Source organism: Panthera leo, chromosome A1 (genome assembly GCF_018350215.1).
Source record: "Panthera leo isolate Ple1 chromosome A1, P.leo_Ple1_pat1.1, whole genome shotgun sequence".
Taxonomy (NCBI): domain Eukaryota; kingdom Metazoa; phylum Chordata; class Mammalia; order Carnivora; family Felidae; genus Panthera; species Panthera leo.
Window position 1 is genome coordinate 180,705,426 of NC_056679.1, and position 16,183 is coordinate 180,721,608.

Genomic DNA, 16,183 nt, shown 5'->3' on the forward strand with positions numbered 1-16,183 from the left:
AATGCTATGGCTTGCATAGTCGCTTCCAGCAATGTGCAGAGAATTCACTTGCCATTACAGATTCCTTTTGTTTTTCCTCAAACCTAGCTTATTAACGTTTAAAAACTTAAGTGAGAACTGTTTATTTATTTTTTTCTTGAGAGAGAGAGAATGAGAGGGGGAGGGGCAGAGAGAGAGGGAGAGAGATAATTCCAAGTAGGCTCTGTGCTTTCAGTGCTGAGCCTCACACAGGGCTCAAACTCACACCGTGAGATCATGACCTGAGCCAAAACCAAAAGTGGGACACTGAACAGACTGAGCCACTCAGGTGGCCCTAAGTGAGAACTTTTTCAAGGGTCAACATGAATTATCGCCTTTCTCGGTTTTGTTTTCATGGTTCTTTTTGGCAAGGAAACGATAATAACTGGAGCATACAAACCATGACAGGGTCTGGGGTTGGGGTGCAACAGCGTTCCCCCATCTAGCAGCCCACCCACAGCCTTCACAGTCATTCCTTCCCAGCCCATTGCACTGTGACCCACGCACCTTGTCTCAGGGCATTAAGGTGGGTGTGGTTTTGGAGGACCAAAAGGGGAGGCAAGAAAGGGACAGAAGAAAAGGCAAAACAACACAAAGCCAGACGTGGAGATCACTTTGAAACTCTTCCCTCCAACCTAAGTGCTGCCCCTTTTCTCTTGTTTGTTTTTGTACATTCTTGTTTGCCCCTCAGGCATCAAGCTGTTAGTGTGTACAGGAGGGATTAAAGTCAGACGGCATGTTGGATGAAATATAAATTAAAATTATACTTCTGTCAGTCTGGAATCAGGGATTGTTTCTCAAGGTCTCCCCAAACACTTAATTTCAAATGAGTCTTCATTTATTACTTCAGGAAAGGCCAAATGCATAATTTATCAGCAGCTTTCAGTCAATATACCCTTATAAGCATGTTTCCCATGAGCCTTTGAGTAAAAATATGTTATGCTAATTCTATTAGTTGGGTACACAAGATCTGTCTAAGAGAGTAAACAAGCATTAAAAGGAGACACATGTGAACAAAGAAATACCTATTAGCCTACCATCCAGAGTCAAATTACCAAGGGAACAACAAAGAGGTGGTATACTTGTCCTGTTATTTACACCAGGACCGTCTCCCTGACAAGAATCCTGAACCGTCTAGGGGACTCTGTGCACATGACTCAGGTGGGGCAACAGGTGTGACCGGTGATAGGGACTTACCTAGTCTCCAGTGGCACGTTGCTGTTTAGCACCCAGCTGTCCTGGAGCTGAACGGACTCCGGTGTGGTGGCCAGGTCATTGGGTGCAGGAGCTGGGGCGTGGATCTGGCTCCGCCGGTTGGTCAGTGAGTTCCTGTTGAGGGAGTTGGCAGATGAGTGGTGATGGGACAGAGTGTGGTTGTGAGGGGGAGGCAGAGGAGGCCTCAGAGTCGATTGGCTGTGGTGGTTTGGAGGACCTGCAAAGAGAAGAAGGAGAAATGGCCATCAGTGGCTGCAGGCTGTAGCCCCAGACACTCTGCAAACCTGAGGAACAAAGCCTAGAATCAAAGTCTTTAGGTTGGTAATTGCTAAAAGTCACAAACAAGAGAGAGAGAGAAAGAGAAAGACGGCATAAAGCGTTCCAGGGTTGGTTACTAACAAATAACATACTTTGATTTGCTTTCTTCTGTAGGCCTCAAAGGAAGAAGGAGAAACTAAATTAGTAAAACCAGGCTGGAGCATATTAATCTTGAATATGTTAATCTTAAAGTGGAAGTGACACAGACCTGACAGGGCTGGTCACTGATGTAACAAGTCCCTGTACCATTTCCTGGTAAACCAGTACATTGCATGCATTCATTATAAACATTTTCTTTTTCTGAAAGGCAATGAGAATATGGTACACTCTAAGTCAGAGAGTAGCATATTTAAATACCTGTAGCAGGTAAGCAGGGAAGTCAAGTGGGCCAGTTGTGGACTGAGGTGATTTGGAAAGGGTAGGAAGCACCCCTCACTCAGATCCAGGCCCATGTGGCCATGTGGGGATAAGGGCCCAACGCAGCCAAGTCTTCTAGTTTTTCTAGGAAAGCTGAAGATCTGGACTTTTAGATAAAATTTCCTGTTTCTTAAAAATGTTGATGATTTTTTAAAAAGTGTATTTGTTTTAGGTGTTATGTATAGATGTATGCTTTTTTTTTCATGAGAGTCAAGAAAATACCTGTGAGCCTGCTCAGACATCAGGGTTGATGTTTTCAAACCTTGACCCTTACTCCAAATTGCATCCTCTCTTCTCATCTTGAAATCCTCTATCCTCACAGGAAAAATGCATAAAGGAGAACTATACCTCTGTGTGTATCCCCTTTGTAAATATGACCACAGATGACAACTCCACACAGGGTTTTCCTAGCAACCCACTCTCAATCTACAAAATGAAATATTTTAAGCATAATGAAAACGAAAGTAGTTCACTATGCAATGTAAGCCTATAATTTGGTTTTAATGGCTGCTGAAACATGACTTTTAATTTGTGTCCTTTTTTGAAGCCTCTAGTTGAGGTTGGCAGCTCACCAGGTGACTGCCAAGCCTTGTCATTTTGGCCCCTGCCAACTTTTAAAATCCTCAGCCCCTGCTGTCCTGGCTTTAAGAAGTTGGCTCACATCATTTAAACAAGCAATTTGACACAAATTTCAACTACTTGTCTCCTTATGTGGCCAGGCTACATCTCCAAAAGGTGTAATCTACATTCCGTAGCTCCTGTGAAGCCTGCAGAAATATTCCGAAAGAAAGACAACATGTCAAGAAGATGCTAGGTTTGGAGAGCATCATGACCATGGAAAACAAGAAGGAAAAATAACAGACACAAGTGGCTCCCCGAAGTTTCTATCTCTGGGCTGAAATTACTTGGGGGATTTTTTTTTTTTTTTTGGTCTCCAGAAAAAGACAACTAAAACTAAACCCCAGTGGGAAATGCCACCATACAGTTGTACAGGTTTTAAATCGCGTCCTCCAAATGAACCTGCAATTCGTATTTTACATCAGGCACCAGTGACATTTTAAATATATCTTTGAGGGAGTTTTGTAGCTGTAGCAGGCTATTACATTTTCTGGCTTTGTTGTCTGTCTAGTAATGTATCATTATATACTTATTTAGCGTTTGTCTGTCTCATATTAGTGGGAAGAGGTGAGAAAAGGGGATGAAATGATTTCATAATGATCCTTCAGAGATGCTATCCAAGCCCCTCACACAGGGTTAATAAATTTTCATGCTTTCCTTTCCCCTCCCTCAACTCCTATCCAAGTGGTGTCATTATTCTCCATTAGTGAAGCAATCTTGAGACTTGCCTTAGGAAGATGAGATGAATCAGTGTACAAGTGAGAACCCACCCTCCTCGGTCCCAAGCCCCAACTTCCCATTTCCCTTGGCCCCTGGCCCCACCTCCAGCACACCAGACCACACACTCTCCCAAAGTACAAAGAGGCCATGTGAGGCATTTAATTCACTAAATGAGATACCAGAACTCTCCTGCTTCCTGTCTATTCATCCTGAGCTAAGGTTTCTGAGCCTGCTTCAACTTGTGTGGCCCTTCTTTGTCCATCTGTGTTCTGTGTGGGTGAAATTCCTGTGGTTTTCCCTTTTGCTGATGCTATCCAGGGGTGCTGCTAAGGGGGAAAGGGAACCACGGACCCAGGTGCTATGTGGCATGTTTCCTATAAAACGAAGGATGAGCTTTCAAGTTAATTGCAAGAGACGTCAAGCTCCCTTTCCATTCTTTTTTTTTTAAGTTTATTTATTTTGAGAGACTGCACCAGCATGAGTGAGGTAGGAGGAGAGAGAAAGGAGAGAGAGAATCCCAAGCAGGCCCTACACTCAGCGTGGAGTGTGATGCGGGGCTCAATCCCACAAACCGTGAAATCATGACCTGAGCCGAAATCAAGAGTTGGAGGCTTAGCCAACTGAGCCACACAGGCTCCCCCAGCTCTTTTTCCATTTCTACTAAATAGAAGGCCCAGAGCTTCATGGAGGAGATGAAAGAATACATAGTGTTCTTCTCACACTGCCCTCCTGTACAGCAGTATGTTATTTCACTGCAAATAAATCAAATTATTGATGGCAACAACAAAAACCATCCAGCATCCTCAGTATTAGATGGTTTCCTCATTACTACTGTTCATTTCCACTGTGACACTGATTATATTTTCTCCTTTATCTATCCATCCAACAATCGTATTTTTCAACTATGTACAAGAAACAGAAAAGACGATTAGAATACTGAGTGGGAAGAGCTACCACTGGGGAATATACAGAGAGACATGGAAGAGGCACTTGGCCACTGGTTAGGAGAGGAAATCTAAAGGACTGGGTTCAAGGGTTGGGTCTGCCCCTTTTAAATAACATAAACCTAGGCCTACAACTCCATTTCTGTAATTGTCTGAGTACTCACCCACCACTCGTGACAACAGCAGTAAGTGCGTGTGAGTCAACATGAAGGATGGAAAGGAGGAGGAATGCACAGTGCCACATATGCCACCTAAGGTAAGGTCCCCAACCATGTGCATGGAACACTGCTTGCTTCTTTCAGGAATAAAAGCATGGATAAGACACAACTGTGGCTCTCAAGGAGCCCAGATTCGAGTACAGCAAGCCCCCAAGCTGGATATGACCAAAGATTCCGAGTCAAGATTTTGTGTAGTGTTCCAGATCGCTGACTTCTCTTGAAAACAAAAACAGAACAAAAACACCGAGTCTATTCCCTCATGGTAACAACAGGATATAGCTGAGTGCTTTTGGGTGGTTTTCTGCTTTGCCATTAACCCTAACAATCCCAGTTTATTTTAATCTGACCGGGTGTAAGCATTTATGTTGCCACTGGTAGGCATTTAGGTCTCACCCAAGGTACCTTAGCATTCTGGGTAGGTCACATATCTCTCATATAACAACACCCCTGCTACAATCACTCATCTCAAGCACTTTTTGTGTTTCCCGGTTTTCATTAGTCATCCTATGAGCTTGCTGGATGTGACGGTTTTCCATTTCAAAAATGTGAACAATGGCCAGCAACACGCCTTACTGCTTTCCAGGAAGCCAAATTACATGAAAAAGGCCTTCTCCAAGGCAACTAATGTCTTCAATGTATGCTGAAACAGAAATGATTAACAGCTTGATGAAGGAACCTAAACGTCCACTCTGAGTTCTACACATTTATTGGGTTTAATTAATGTGCATATTAATGGCTCTTCTATTACATAAATAGGAAATCACATAATAATGCAATTGAGCCACAAATAACTATGTAACATAAATGCTTACATAGTATCAACTTAATAAGTATGCTATTAGCAGGCAAAAGGCAAATGTCATTAAAATCACAGTGCTAGCCTATTATAGTACACCTGATTTATCTGGAGTTGAGTACCTAGAATTTATTTTTAGGTACTGTGTGGCTTTTAGTCCTAGGAAGGAGGAATTGCACATTTGTTCTTTGTGAAAAGCTAGGGCAGGACAGGTAGGACTCCTGGCAAGGGTAAGTGAATTTAGAGAGAGGCTGCTGCCTGTGTATTTAAAAACTAAGTGCTTCAATTGTCCTGTTTGCTTGTTTGGTCTTATTTGCTGGAAAAATCTATGCTTAGATTTGTTGATGCCAGAAATCTTGATCCTTACAGGGATGCCATTCCCATATTCTGTCCTTCCTAAATGCCAATTGGTTGACAGTGGAGTCATAAGAAAAATAAAGTAGCTCTTTGTTGTTGGGTCTAACAAGGTTAGCCATGGGGCCTGCAAAATCCTGGAGTATCAGCTCTTGTGTTGACTAGACTAGCAGAACTCAAACAGCGTGTGGAAACAACCAACACCCACATTGTCAATAATATATAAAGGATTTTCTTTGGAGCGAAGGAAGTAAATTCTTAATAATTGGCTATTGTTGTACTCTTCCTAAATAAACAGATGGGGGAGGTATTTAGGCTAGGTCTACCCTTGCCAAGGTGGGTGGGTGTAGAGGAGAGTAGGCAGGCAGGGATAGACTAAGATAGCTTTGTTTTGCTCTGTAGTCCACACTATTTTTTTTTCCTGGTGATTAAAATGATAAAATGTATGAACAAAAAAATTGTAAGTATAGGCCTGCCTAACTGCCAATAATTCACTCTTTTTGGAGATGGCATGCCAACTGTTGGTCTTTAAAAACTTCAACCCCTTGGACCCTGAGATGATGAATTAACCACAAACTCTCTGCCTCCTCCTACTGAACTATGTCATTGGGGCAAGTTACATCTTGAGAGCAATTTGAAGATGCTAGAAGTGATGCTGGTGTTGGCAGAGATTTTGGACTCTCTGGTTAGCGAAAATTGGCACCAGGACATGCTGTACAGATCTGACCTCAAATGGGAGGCAGAGGGGAATCAGAGGGAAGATTTTCAAGAATAACAGCCTCTAGTTAGAACTGGGAGTCTGCTGCAGATAACCAGCTTTGTGGTTGGCTTTGAACCCCTGCTTGGCCACATTTACTTGCAGTATGACTACTGGAAAGTTATGTATTTGTTTCTTTGTTTCTTCATCTGTAAAATGGGTAATTTTACTTCTCTCATATAATTGTTAGGAACATCAAATGAGAATACATCTATAAAAAGCCAGCCATGATTCTTGGCACATATTAAGTATTAATAAATGTTATTAGTATATATTATGTGTTATAATTAATAATACCGATCATAGCAATAACAGCAATAGCAACTTTACCTCGTGAGGAACTCTAGCTTTCCTGCCTCTTTTGAGTGGTCGCTTTTAAATCAACATATGTTTAAATCAATATATAAAGGCAAAATCACCAACCTCAGACCTCTTCCAGCTTCAAATGCTGTCTACAGAAGGGCATTGTGACTAAGTGACATGACACAGGCATTAATACACACAATCTCTAGAGCATTGCTCTAAGAGCTTCCAGAAATGGAACTTGGGATTCAGAAGTGTTCCATTTCTATAAACAAACTATTGATGTTAATGACAGCAAAATAACACTGACAATAGCTGCTAGGAGTCAAGCTCTCCCTGTGTGTCCGGTCCTGTGCTAAGTGCTGTACATAAATTATTTCAATTTGTTACCACTCGATCTTATGGGGTAAGTTTTCTTCTCATTCCCATTCTACAGATCCAGCCAGTGAGGCTCAGAGAGGTTAAGCAAAGCCCCAAAGTTCATGTAACTTAGTAAGAGGAAGAGCTGCTTTTGGATCCCAGGGTTTCTTCCCCATTCTGTCATATGCAAAAGATCAGGAGGCCCAAAATGCACTCACACAGGGAGAGAACAGAGACCTCTGTCCTGGTTTATACAAATCACCTTGACAAATAGAGAGGAAAAACTGGCTTAACTCACTTCTTTCCACATTTGCTTAAATGGCAGAACGAAAACTTGCGAGGAATTGGAGGGAATTGCCCACCTCAAAGCTCTGCACCTCACAGTGCTGCTTGAATCAGGAGAAATAGGCCAGAACAGCCAAACTGCAGTGCAATCTCTTTTCTGTGCCTTCCCAAAAGGCCTTTCTCAAACTTCCTCCTCCATGTGCATCCTGGCTCCCATAACCAGTGGCATGAAGGATAAGCAGCAATTAAGTCTTTTGGAGACAGAAACAAGGGCACACTACGTCCCAGCTCATCCTTCCTGCTCTGACTGAAGGTACTTTGCCAACAGCCTGGGGGCAAGGGAGAGGGGTTGGGCGAGTCCAGATCCAGCCTTGTCCTGTGTTTAGAAAGAGGTGGAAAGAGATTTACTTGTGTCTAAGTACTGGACACTCGGGACATTCAGCTTGCTTGCTCCTTCCCTGTTGTAGCATCTACTGAATGATTTGTCCTCTCAAGAATAGACTTTTATTGTTACTGACCCCTGGATGGTATTGCTGGCTTTGTAGGGCAGTGACTGATCTGCAGTGTTTCTCAGATGTGGTCACTACTGTAGCAAGCTGCAGCCCCTTCTCCACATTTCAGAATGGAGGGGGAGAGAGAAGAAAGGATGAAGGAATGAGCCAAGTTATAACCTCTTTCTCATCTCCCGGTGCTCAGCTACAGCTTTGACCAGTGCCTCTCGGCCTGGATCGCACAGTCCTGGATGAGGGGACTGTCCTTGATAGAAAGGCCCCATTCAGCCTGAGAGGAGCACCAGAGAAGGACAGGGCTGTGTTCACTCATAAAGAATGATTTGTAGTTCTCTTGCTTACACTACATATATGACCTCAGAGAAAAAGCATTCTGAGTGCATTCGCAACGACACACACACCAACACTGCATGGCAGAAGCAAGGGAATTGCCGTCACCAAGAGCAATCCTTTGTAGGCTTAGAAACCAAAGTTTTGTCAGCTCTACCTACATTCATAAAAAATTAGGGTTTAGAGGGACATCGTAGGTCATCTAAGAACAATTGCGCCTGTTTAATAAGCACCAGCTGTGTGATAGGCCCTGTGTATATTTCACCTTATTTAAACTTATAATAGCCTTCAGAGTGGATACTGTTCTCCATGATAAAGACAAAGAAATGGAGGTGCAGGGCGTTAAAAGATCTAAGTTTCTCTCCTTACATGTTGTATTTAACTGTAATACATCTGGGCCCCTCCTGAGTGCATACTGGGCATGTCTCTTTCATACCCTAGATGCATGGTTTTATATCATTTTTGGACTCTCCTGTTTTTCCTGCTAGACTGTGAATTCCTTCAGCACAGGGCTATGGTGGCTAGCACAGTAGTGCTGAATGAAGGAATGAATGAACGAACCAATGAACACATCATGTCTCCTGGGGTTATTTTGCAGAACCTCAGCAAAGAGGGGTCAGAGCAGATTTCTGCCTCTGTTCTTTGGACATTTCTAGGCTGCTAGCATCTGATGGGCCTTCCCTTATGCCCAAATCCTTATTACCCTCACAGGTCCTTCAACAGGGAGAGAGCTGGACCCAGGGAGAAGGTGACTTTTTTCCTCTTTGTTTTTAGTTTTATTTTTTCCTGTTTCTGCCTGATCACCTATTCTCTCTTTTAAATAACAGATGTACAGGGGTGCCTGGGTGCCTCAGTCAGTTGAGCATTCAACTCCTGATTTTGGCTCAGGTCACGGTCTCACAGTATTGTGGGTTTGAGCCCTGCATAGGGCTCTGCATGGAGCCTGCCTGAGATTCTCTCTCCACTTGCACTCTCTCTTGTCTCTCTCAAAATAAATAAATTTTAAATAATAGATTTACTGAGATACAATGAAATTTAGCTTTAAAACATGTACACTTTAGTGCTTTCTTTTACTATATTCACTGAGATATACAACCATCAGTACTGTCTGATCTTAGAGCATTTTCATTGCCCCCCACTAGGAAACCTCATAGTGTTTAGCAGTCACTCCCCAGTTCCCCCAAACCCTGGCAAATATCAATCTACTTTCTGCTTCTATGGGTTTGCCTATTCTGAGTACTTCATATAAATGGTGATTCCCTCTGTTTTTTAGAACCACAATGTCTGTCTGTTGCAGAAGCCCATTGGAACCAATCAAAGTTAGATCTCAGATGGGGCATACTTCATACTACTTAAAAATATATTTTCCTGGCAACCTGAAGCTGGTGTTCACAGGAGCTTGTTGGCTGAGACCCTACTGCTGTTGATATTTTTCAGAAGGAGATTGTTAGATATGACCATTTGAGAGCCAATTGTATACTTGAGGGTCCGAGGGGGATCCTGGAATTTGTTCTACTGCTTCAGGCATGGCTGTAATCACTGCAGACAGCCATTCCTGCTCAACTAAAACACAAACACTCTCAGGCGGGACTCAGGGTGGAGGGTGGAGGAAAAAAGAAGCAGGGAACTCTTGAATTGGGTGCCCAACCAGTAGCTGTACTTGAATGATGACCTTAATACCATTTGTAAGGGACCATCCTGCCCACGGGGGCAGGTTCTCACATATGATGGGGCAGAAAGGGATTTTAATCACAGGTGCCACATCATTATACCATACCCCTATGCTCATTCTTTGTGTTCTTCAATCATCTGGAAGGTATCACTTGAGATCAATGTCAACTCTATTAGCTACTTTCTAAGTGACAAAGACAAAAAAAAAAAAAAAAAAAAGACCACTTGAAATACTTGAGAGGAACCCTCCTAAAGAGAAGATTTTATTGCAAAGTTATGTCTGAGCAGTGCCTATATGAGCATTTCAATAAATCTACATTACCCTAGGTATTTTGGCATCCTCTGGGAGAGGAAAGCCTATCAGTAGAAAGTAATGATTTTGGGTTTTTCAATTGCCCTAAGGATCTTGACAATGCTATTAAGACCCATGCTTTCCCTGTCGAGAAGTTTGGGAGTGAAATTATTAATATGCCCAGACATTATGTTGATTGTTGCACTGTAGCAGAAAATACTCTCTCTGTTATTTGAGCTGCATTATCACTTTCCCAAGCAGAGAATTGCATCAAAAATTTAAACTCCTCTCATTCCAGCTCATTGCATAGCTTTTCAAGGTCTTATTGTAAAATAGTCTGGGCAAAATTTGGATATTTCCCTACCCATGAAAGATAATATGTTTTTCACAGCCCAGACTATTATTATTATTTTTTTTTTGAAAAATAAAAATCACAAGTTGAATTTTCTTCTATCACGATGCCATTCTTTAGCTCTTTAACCAGGTTTTTGTCGGGGTATATTTCATTTTCTTTTCCTTTGGATGGTCACAATGTTTTCCCCTGATCACAGGGAGAAGATCAGAACAAAGATAAAATATGATTTTGATTTTAGGTTGAGCGTCTGATGAACAGAACGACGGAGACAAGCTCTGATCTACACCATTCATTAATATCAAGAATGACTGAAGCACACTAGTTAAATGGCAAGGATAGGATAAAGGTTCTTGGAGCATTTTCACTACAAAGCTCAGCAGAATTATTTACTATCTGGGTGACCTTTTCCCCAAATCTCTCATGGTACACACCTTATAGGGCAAGGGAACTAAAGTTTCTCCATACTATATAAACAGAAGTCAGCTGAATGTCAGACCTTGAACTGCATCTGGTTTCATGTCAAGTGACAGCTGATGTAATGGGATGTATAGGGCATACTGCTGGGGAGATTTTCAGGATACTCTTTCTGCCTTCAAAATATACAAACACACACACACCACAGCAAGGAATTACTAAAGAAAAATATCTGAAAGCTTCCTAAAGAAACATCTCCTCCCAGGGTTGCCTGGTGTAGATACTGTCAGAGAGACTGCCCTCTGGGTTTTATTCACAACTGTTCAGTGGTTTCTTTCAAAGTCAAAATTGTTTTGCTTTCCCAATTAAAGTGGATGAGACAGTGCTCACAGCCTTTTCTATCATGTAGCATGGATGCTGAGTAGGAATACCCAGGGCTGAACAGAGAAAGATGAGGAAGTCCACCTCCACCCCATCCAAGAGTCCCAGGATGCAAACAACTTTCAGAAAAAAACTGGGACCAGTAGGATACCAGCGTGCTCTGCAGATCTTAGTTCTGTGGGGAAAGAGGAGGCAATGGAATCACTGTCTCCCACTGCCCCCTCCCACCCTGGGAAACAAGGGTTTCTTCCTAAGCCGTGGCTCGTAACGTGATTTTCAGGGCTTTCTCAGTCTTTCTGATACTCATCTCTCCAGTTTTGCCTGAGGGACTTCTGGAGTTAGACAATCAGAGTTATGAAGCACTTCGCGTGTCTGTGCCTCTGTTTCCATGTTCAAAAAAGGGGGCAAATACCATTCCTACTTGGTCAAAAGTTAAAGGAGAAAGAACATTTTAAGTTAAAGTGCTTGGAAAATGCATGACAAATAGGAAGTACTTAAGAAATGTCAGGATTTATTTATCTTTCCCTGAACAGGCTAATTCTTTCTTGAGGCTGTGGAGAGAGGAGTGAAATAGACCCTGTGATTCAAAGATTATTATTGTAATGACTTGGAAAACTTCCTGTTGCCAGATATTTTTAAGGTAAATAGCACCATTAAGAATTAAGGATCTCTTTTCATTCTTAGGAGTTATAGAAACTCTAGGTCTCAGAAACTACCAAAATAATCAGTGCTCTTGATTTCCACCTTTTGCAACTTAAACACTTGGAAATAAAACCACCTGGTGGTAGACAATATGAAGGGCCCTACATCAGCTTACCTTGTATAAATTCTCTTATTCCCTATGGAAATGAGCATAAGGAAGGCCCAGGTTTTCTTGAATCTTGGTGTTTCTATTTAGCACCAGCTCTCATTGCCCATGAAAAGCTCATGATAAAATCAAGATTTTCTTTGTTGTTGTTATTGTTGTTTTTGTTTTGCTCAGGCTCATCTATGACCCATGCAGTTTGCTCTATCATGCAATTCACCACTGAACAACTCACGCAGGTCCTGAGTTATTCATCACATTTAGATGGTTTAAGTCATGAATTAGCAATTTGTTTCTCAGGGCTTCTTGGGTTACAGAAACTCTTTAGTATTTATCATCTCAAATGGGATCATTCTTAATCCCATAATGCAGAGAGTGAGTAATCTCTCTCGTGAAATATCAGATTTGGAGGAGAAAATAATTTCCATTTCTAACACTTCTTATCTTTCTAACACATTTTAATAGTGTGGTCTGGGAAGGCTTCTCAATAAGATGATATTTGATCAGAGACCTGAAGGAAATAGGGAGAGAGCCACCGCAATGTCTGGGGGAACAACATTTCAGGTAGAGGGAAAAGGAAGAACAGAGACATTTTAAATGTGGGATGTGCATAGAGATTGGCCAGAATACCAGCTGAGGTTTTTCTCCTCCATTAAGCTTCAAGCTTACTTCTCAAAGTAAACAATGAAGTAAGTAGGAAAGGTCCTGATCCTCACTGGCCTCTGATATGGGACTGAGTCAGGCAGGCTTCTGCCTCAGGCCCTTTGCAGTTGTCATATATTTAGCCTGGGGATACAGATAACTGACTGGCTCACTCAAAGTGGCTCACTCCCTTAAGGTTGGAATGTCTCAGTTCAAATCTCCCCTTTAAGACACGCCTTTTCAGGCAACCTCAGCAGTCTTACCCTCTTTTCTATGGTGTTTCTCTAAACCACATATCATCACATTTTTCCCCCTAGTAATTGTCTTTCTGCACTAGAAATTAAGTACCGTGAAAGCAAGAATGTTATTTTATTCTCTACTTGATCCCTGGCACCTCGAACACTTAGTAGGCACAATAAAGAACTTCTGAATTAATAAAATAATTAATACGTATGGCAAGAGGAAAGGAGTCAAAAGGAGAGTCCAAATTCCGATAGAAATGAAGGTCTTGCAAAGGGGCTGCTGCATGGTGTCATCTGAGACAAATCTCAAATGCTTGAACTTGACTAAAGTTCAAGAAAAAAATTATTGCAGGCATCCTTGCCAAAACACAGTTCTATATCACGCAAACTGTAGCAATTTTTTCTCTTCCTGCAGTAATCCAAACATGACAACAAATGCCTTACAAGCAGAAATCCCCATGGAACTAATGATGGCAGAGGCCTCTGACACACCCCAAGTGGGAATAGACACATTTCACTTCTAAACTCCGACTAACAGGATCTCCTGTGGCTCTCCGTGCCACTTGAAAATGTTCGCTTTCCATCACAAATTTATTGTATTAAAGGATCTTTGCTACAGGCCAGTGGCTTACCTGAACAGGGTGAATCCTAATTCATCCATACGCTTGGTGGTAGGAGAAGCCAACTGGATGTGGCAAGGACAAAGGGTATGCCATAAAGGGTTTACAAGTCAAAAGCAGGATACATGGAGTTCTTCCTCCTTCAGGAAGCCCTTTCAGATTGCATCAGATCAAGTCCAAAGGCTTCCTGTGTGCTGACCTATGTAAGATATTTTATGATTGCCCTGTTCTGGCACTAACATTGGAACTGACACTGGCACATTATATACTGAATGACTCCATTTGGCCATATTTAGCCTATTAGATCTTTATTAACTTTTCTAACCTGTACGTGGAATATAATTGGAAAGAGTTTTCATTCCAAGGATTTTCTTAGTAGGGAGTCCAGCTAAATTAGATGCAAGTAGCCACTTGGTAAAGTCTTTCACATTCTCGGGGAGAAACCCAAAGAGTGACGGTTCTCTCCACAAGATTCCTTTTGTTTTCTCTCTAATTAAGTTCTGACACAAGAAGAGTGGCATATGAGCTATGCCCACTTGTGACAAAGCATTTTCAATTACTTCCTTGTTCATTCCTTCATTCATGTCTTCATGGGTTCATGCACCTGGCAATTCATTATTGAGCATCTATGCCGGGTCTGCTAGATTTTTGACATGGTAGATCTCTGGCCTCTAGGAAGGTAAACAGGTGGCAGATCTCCAGCCTCTGACCTTTTTGTTGAGCCTTAAAGATCCCACGGTAACTCTTCTATTTTTCTTCTGGTTGTTAACTACCCAAAGACTTCACTTTCTCACGAATGTTTTTATTCACGTCAGCTTATGTGCAATAATTTTATAAGGGTCATTATGACATACTGCTCCAACAAATCTTCATATATGTATATTATTTGACTCCACATGAACCCCTTCCCCCTGTCCCCTACATCCTGTCTTATTTCCCAAGATGAACTCACTCTTCGGTCAAGTCTACATCTTCCAATATACAAGATTTTGTGCTAGGGTACTGTTTAAAGGGTGCTCCACGGCATACAGAGAAATTCACAAGAATGTTAATTATTACCTGTGGAGAGAAACTATAACATTTTGATTCATTTGTGTTTTCAGTTGAATGTGGTATTTATCAACTCTCTTTTATGTTTAATTGTAGATAATATAGCATGGTGAATTGGAGCCCTCTATTATGCATATGGAATACACATGCTGTATTGCTTTCCTTGTAAGATTAAGACTCAGAATTCTTGCTGTGAATTTTCAGTTCCATCAGTAGGATCCATATGGACTTTGGAGTAGTCTTTGCACACAAAAAATAGAGTGAGACATCTAGATCCATGAAGTGAAAATAGAGATGGGATTAATGAAGTTTTGCCACTTGAGTTTACTCCAATTGTCCCATCCCAATCTTTCAGCACATCTATAAATACCCTTAGCACCCTCACCCTCATTCTATGAATAACAGAAAAACCCATCATTTATAGATTTTTCTAATTACAACACATGTAGTCTAAACCAAAGAAGCCATAAACAGCATTGAGAAAAGTAGGCAAACACACTCCATGCTTTTTTTGTTGAGAAATTTTAGCAGAAGTTCTTTTTAAGATTTTACTTTTTAGGCAATATTTACACCTAACATGGGGCTCGAACTCATAACCCCAAGATCAAGAGTTGCAGGCTCTAACAACAGAGCCAGCCAGGTGCCCCATCTGACATAAAATTTAAGGGCTATCTCATTAAGGCACTAAACAAATAAATAAATAAATTACCTATTAAATCAACCAGAAGCAGTACACGATAAAACAGAGCATTATGCTACAACATACTTTTCACAGACATAAAAGCTAATCAAAATACCATGACAGAAACTCTCATACATTGCCAGTGGGGATGTGAAATACACAGACATTCTGGAAAAGTCTGCCAGTTTCCTGTATTGTTACACTGACCACGAGATCTAATAATCTCAATTCTAGGTATTCACCCTACAGAAATGAAAATGTGTCTTTATCTCAAAACCTATACATGGAAGTTTATAGCAATTCTATTACGATCACCAAAACCTAGAAACAACCCAGATATTCTACAAGTGAATTAATAAAGTGGGGTAATCTGTATGACAGAATGCTACTCAGCAATAACAAGGGATCAACTATTGATACATGCAACAGCTTGGAAACATCTCAAAGGTACCATGCTGAATGGAAGAAGTCAGTTTCAAAATGTTATATACTGTGTAACTGCATTCACATGACATTCTCGAAAAGACAAAACTAGGGCCGCCTGGGTGGCTCAGTCGGTTAAGAGTCTGACTCTTGATTTCGGCGCAGGTTGTAATCTCAAGGTTCGTGAGTTGGAGCCCCGCATCAGGCTCTGCACTATCATTGTGGAGCCTGCTTGAGATTCTTTATCTCTTTCTCTCCCCTCCCTCTCTCAAAATAAATAAACTTTAAAAAAGACAAAACTAGGGGGCACCTGGGTGGTTCAGTCGGTTGAGCGTCTGAGTCGGGCTCTGTGCTGACAGCTCAGAGCCTATAGCCTGCTTCAGACTCTGTGTCTCCCTATCTCTGCCCCCCCTCCCTCCACTCATGCTTTGTCTCTGTCTCAAA

The 16,183-nt window shown here is 41.6% G+C and overlaps 1 protein-coding gene across 3 annotated transcripts in view; it reads right to left on the bottom strand.

The window, feature by feature from the left end:
• The window catches only part of TENM2 (teneurin transmembrane protein 2), a 938,525-nt gene that overhangs the window by 299,095 nt on the left and 623,247 nt on the right, over positions 1-16,183 (bottom strand). For all 3 annotated transcript variants that reach the window (XM_042947342.1, XM_042947337.1, XM_042947345.1), the window contains one exon: positions 1,216-1,450. In XM_042947342.1, coding sequence (XP_042803276.1) covers positions 1,216-1,450 — 235 coding nt within the window. The remainder of the gene's footprint in view (positions 1-1,215; positions 1,451-16,183) is intronic.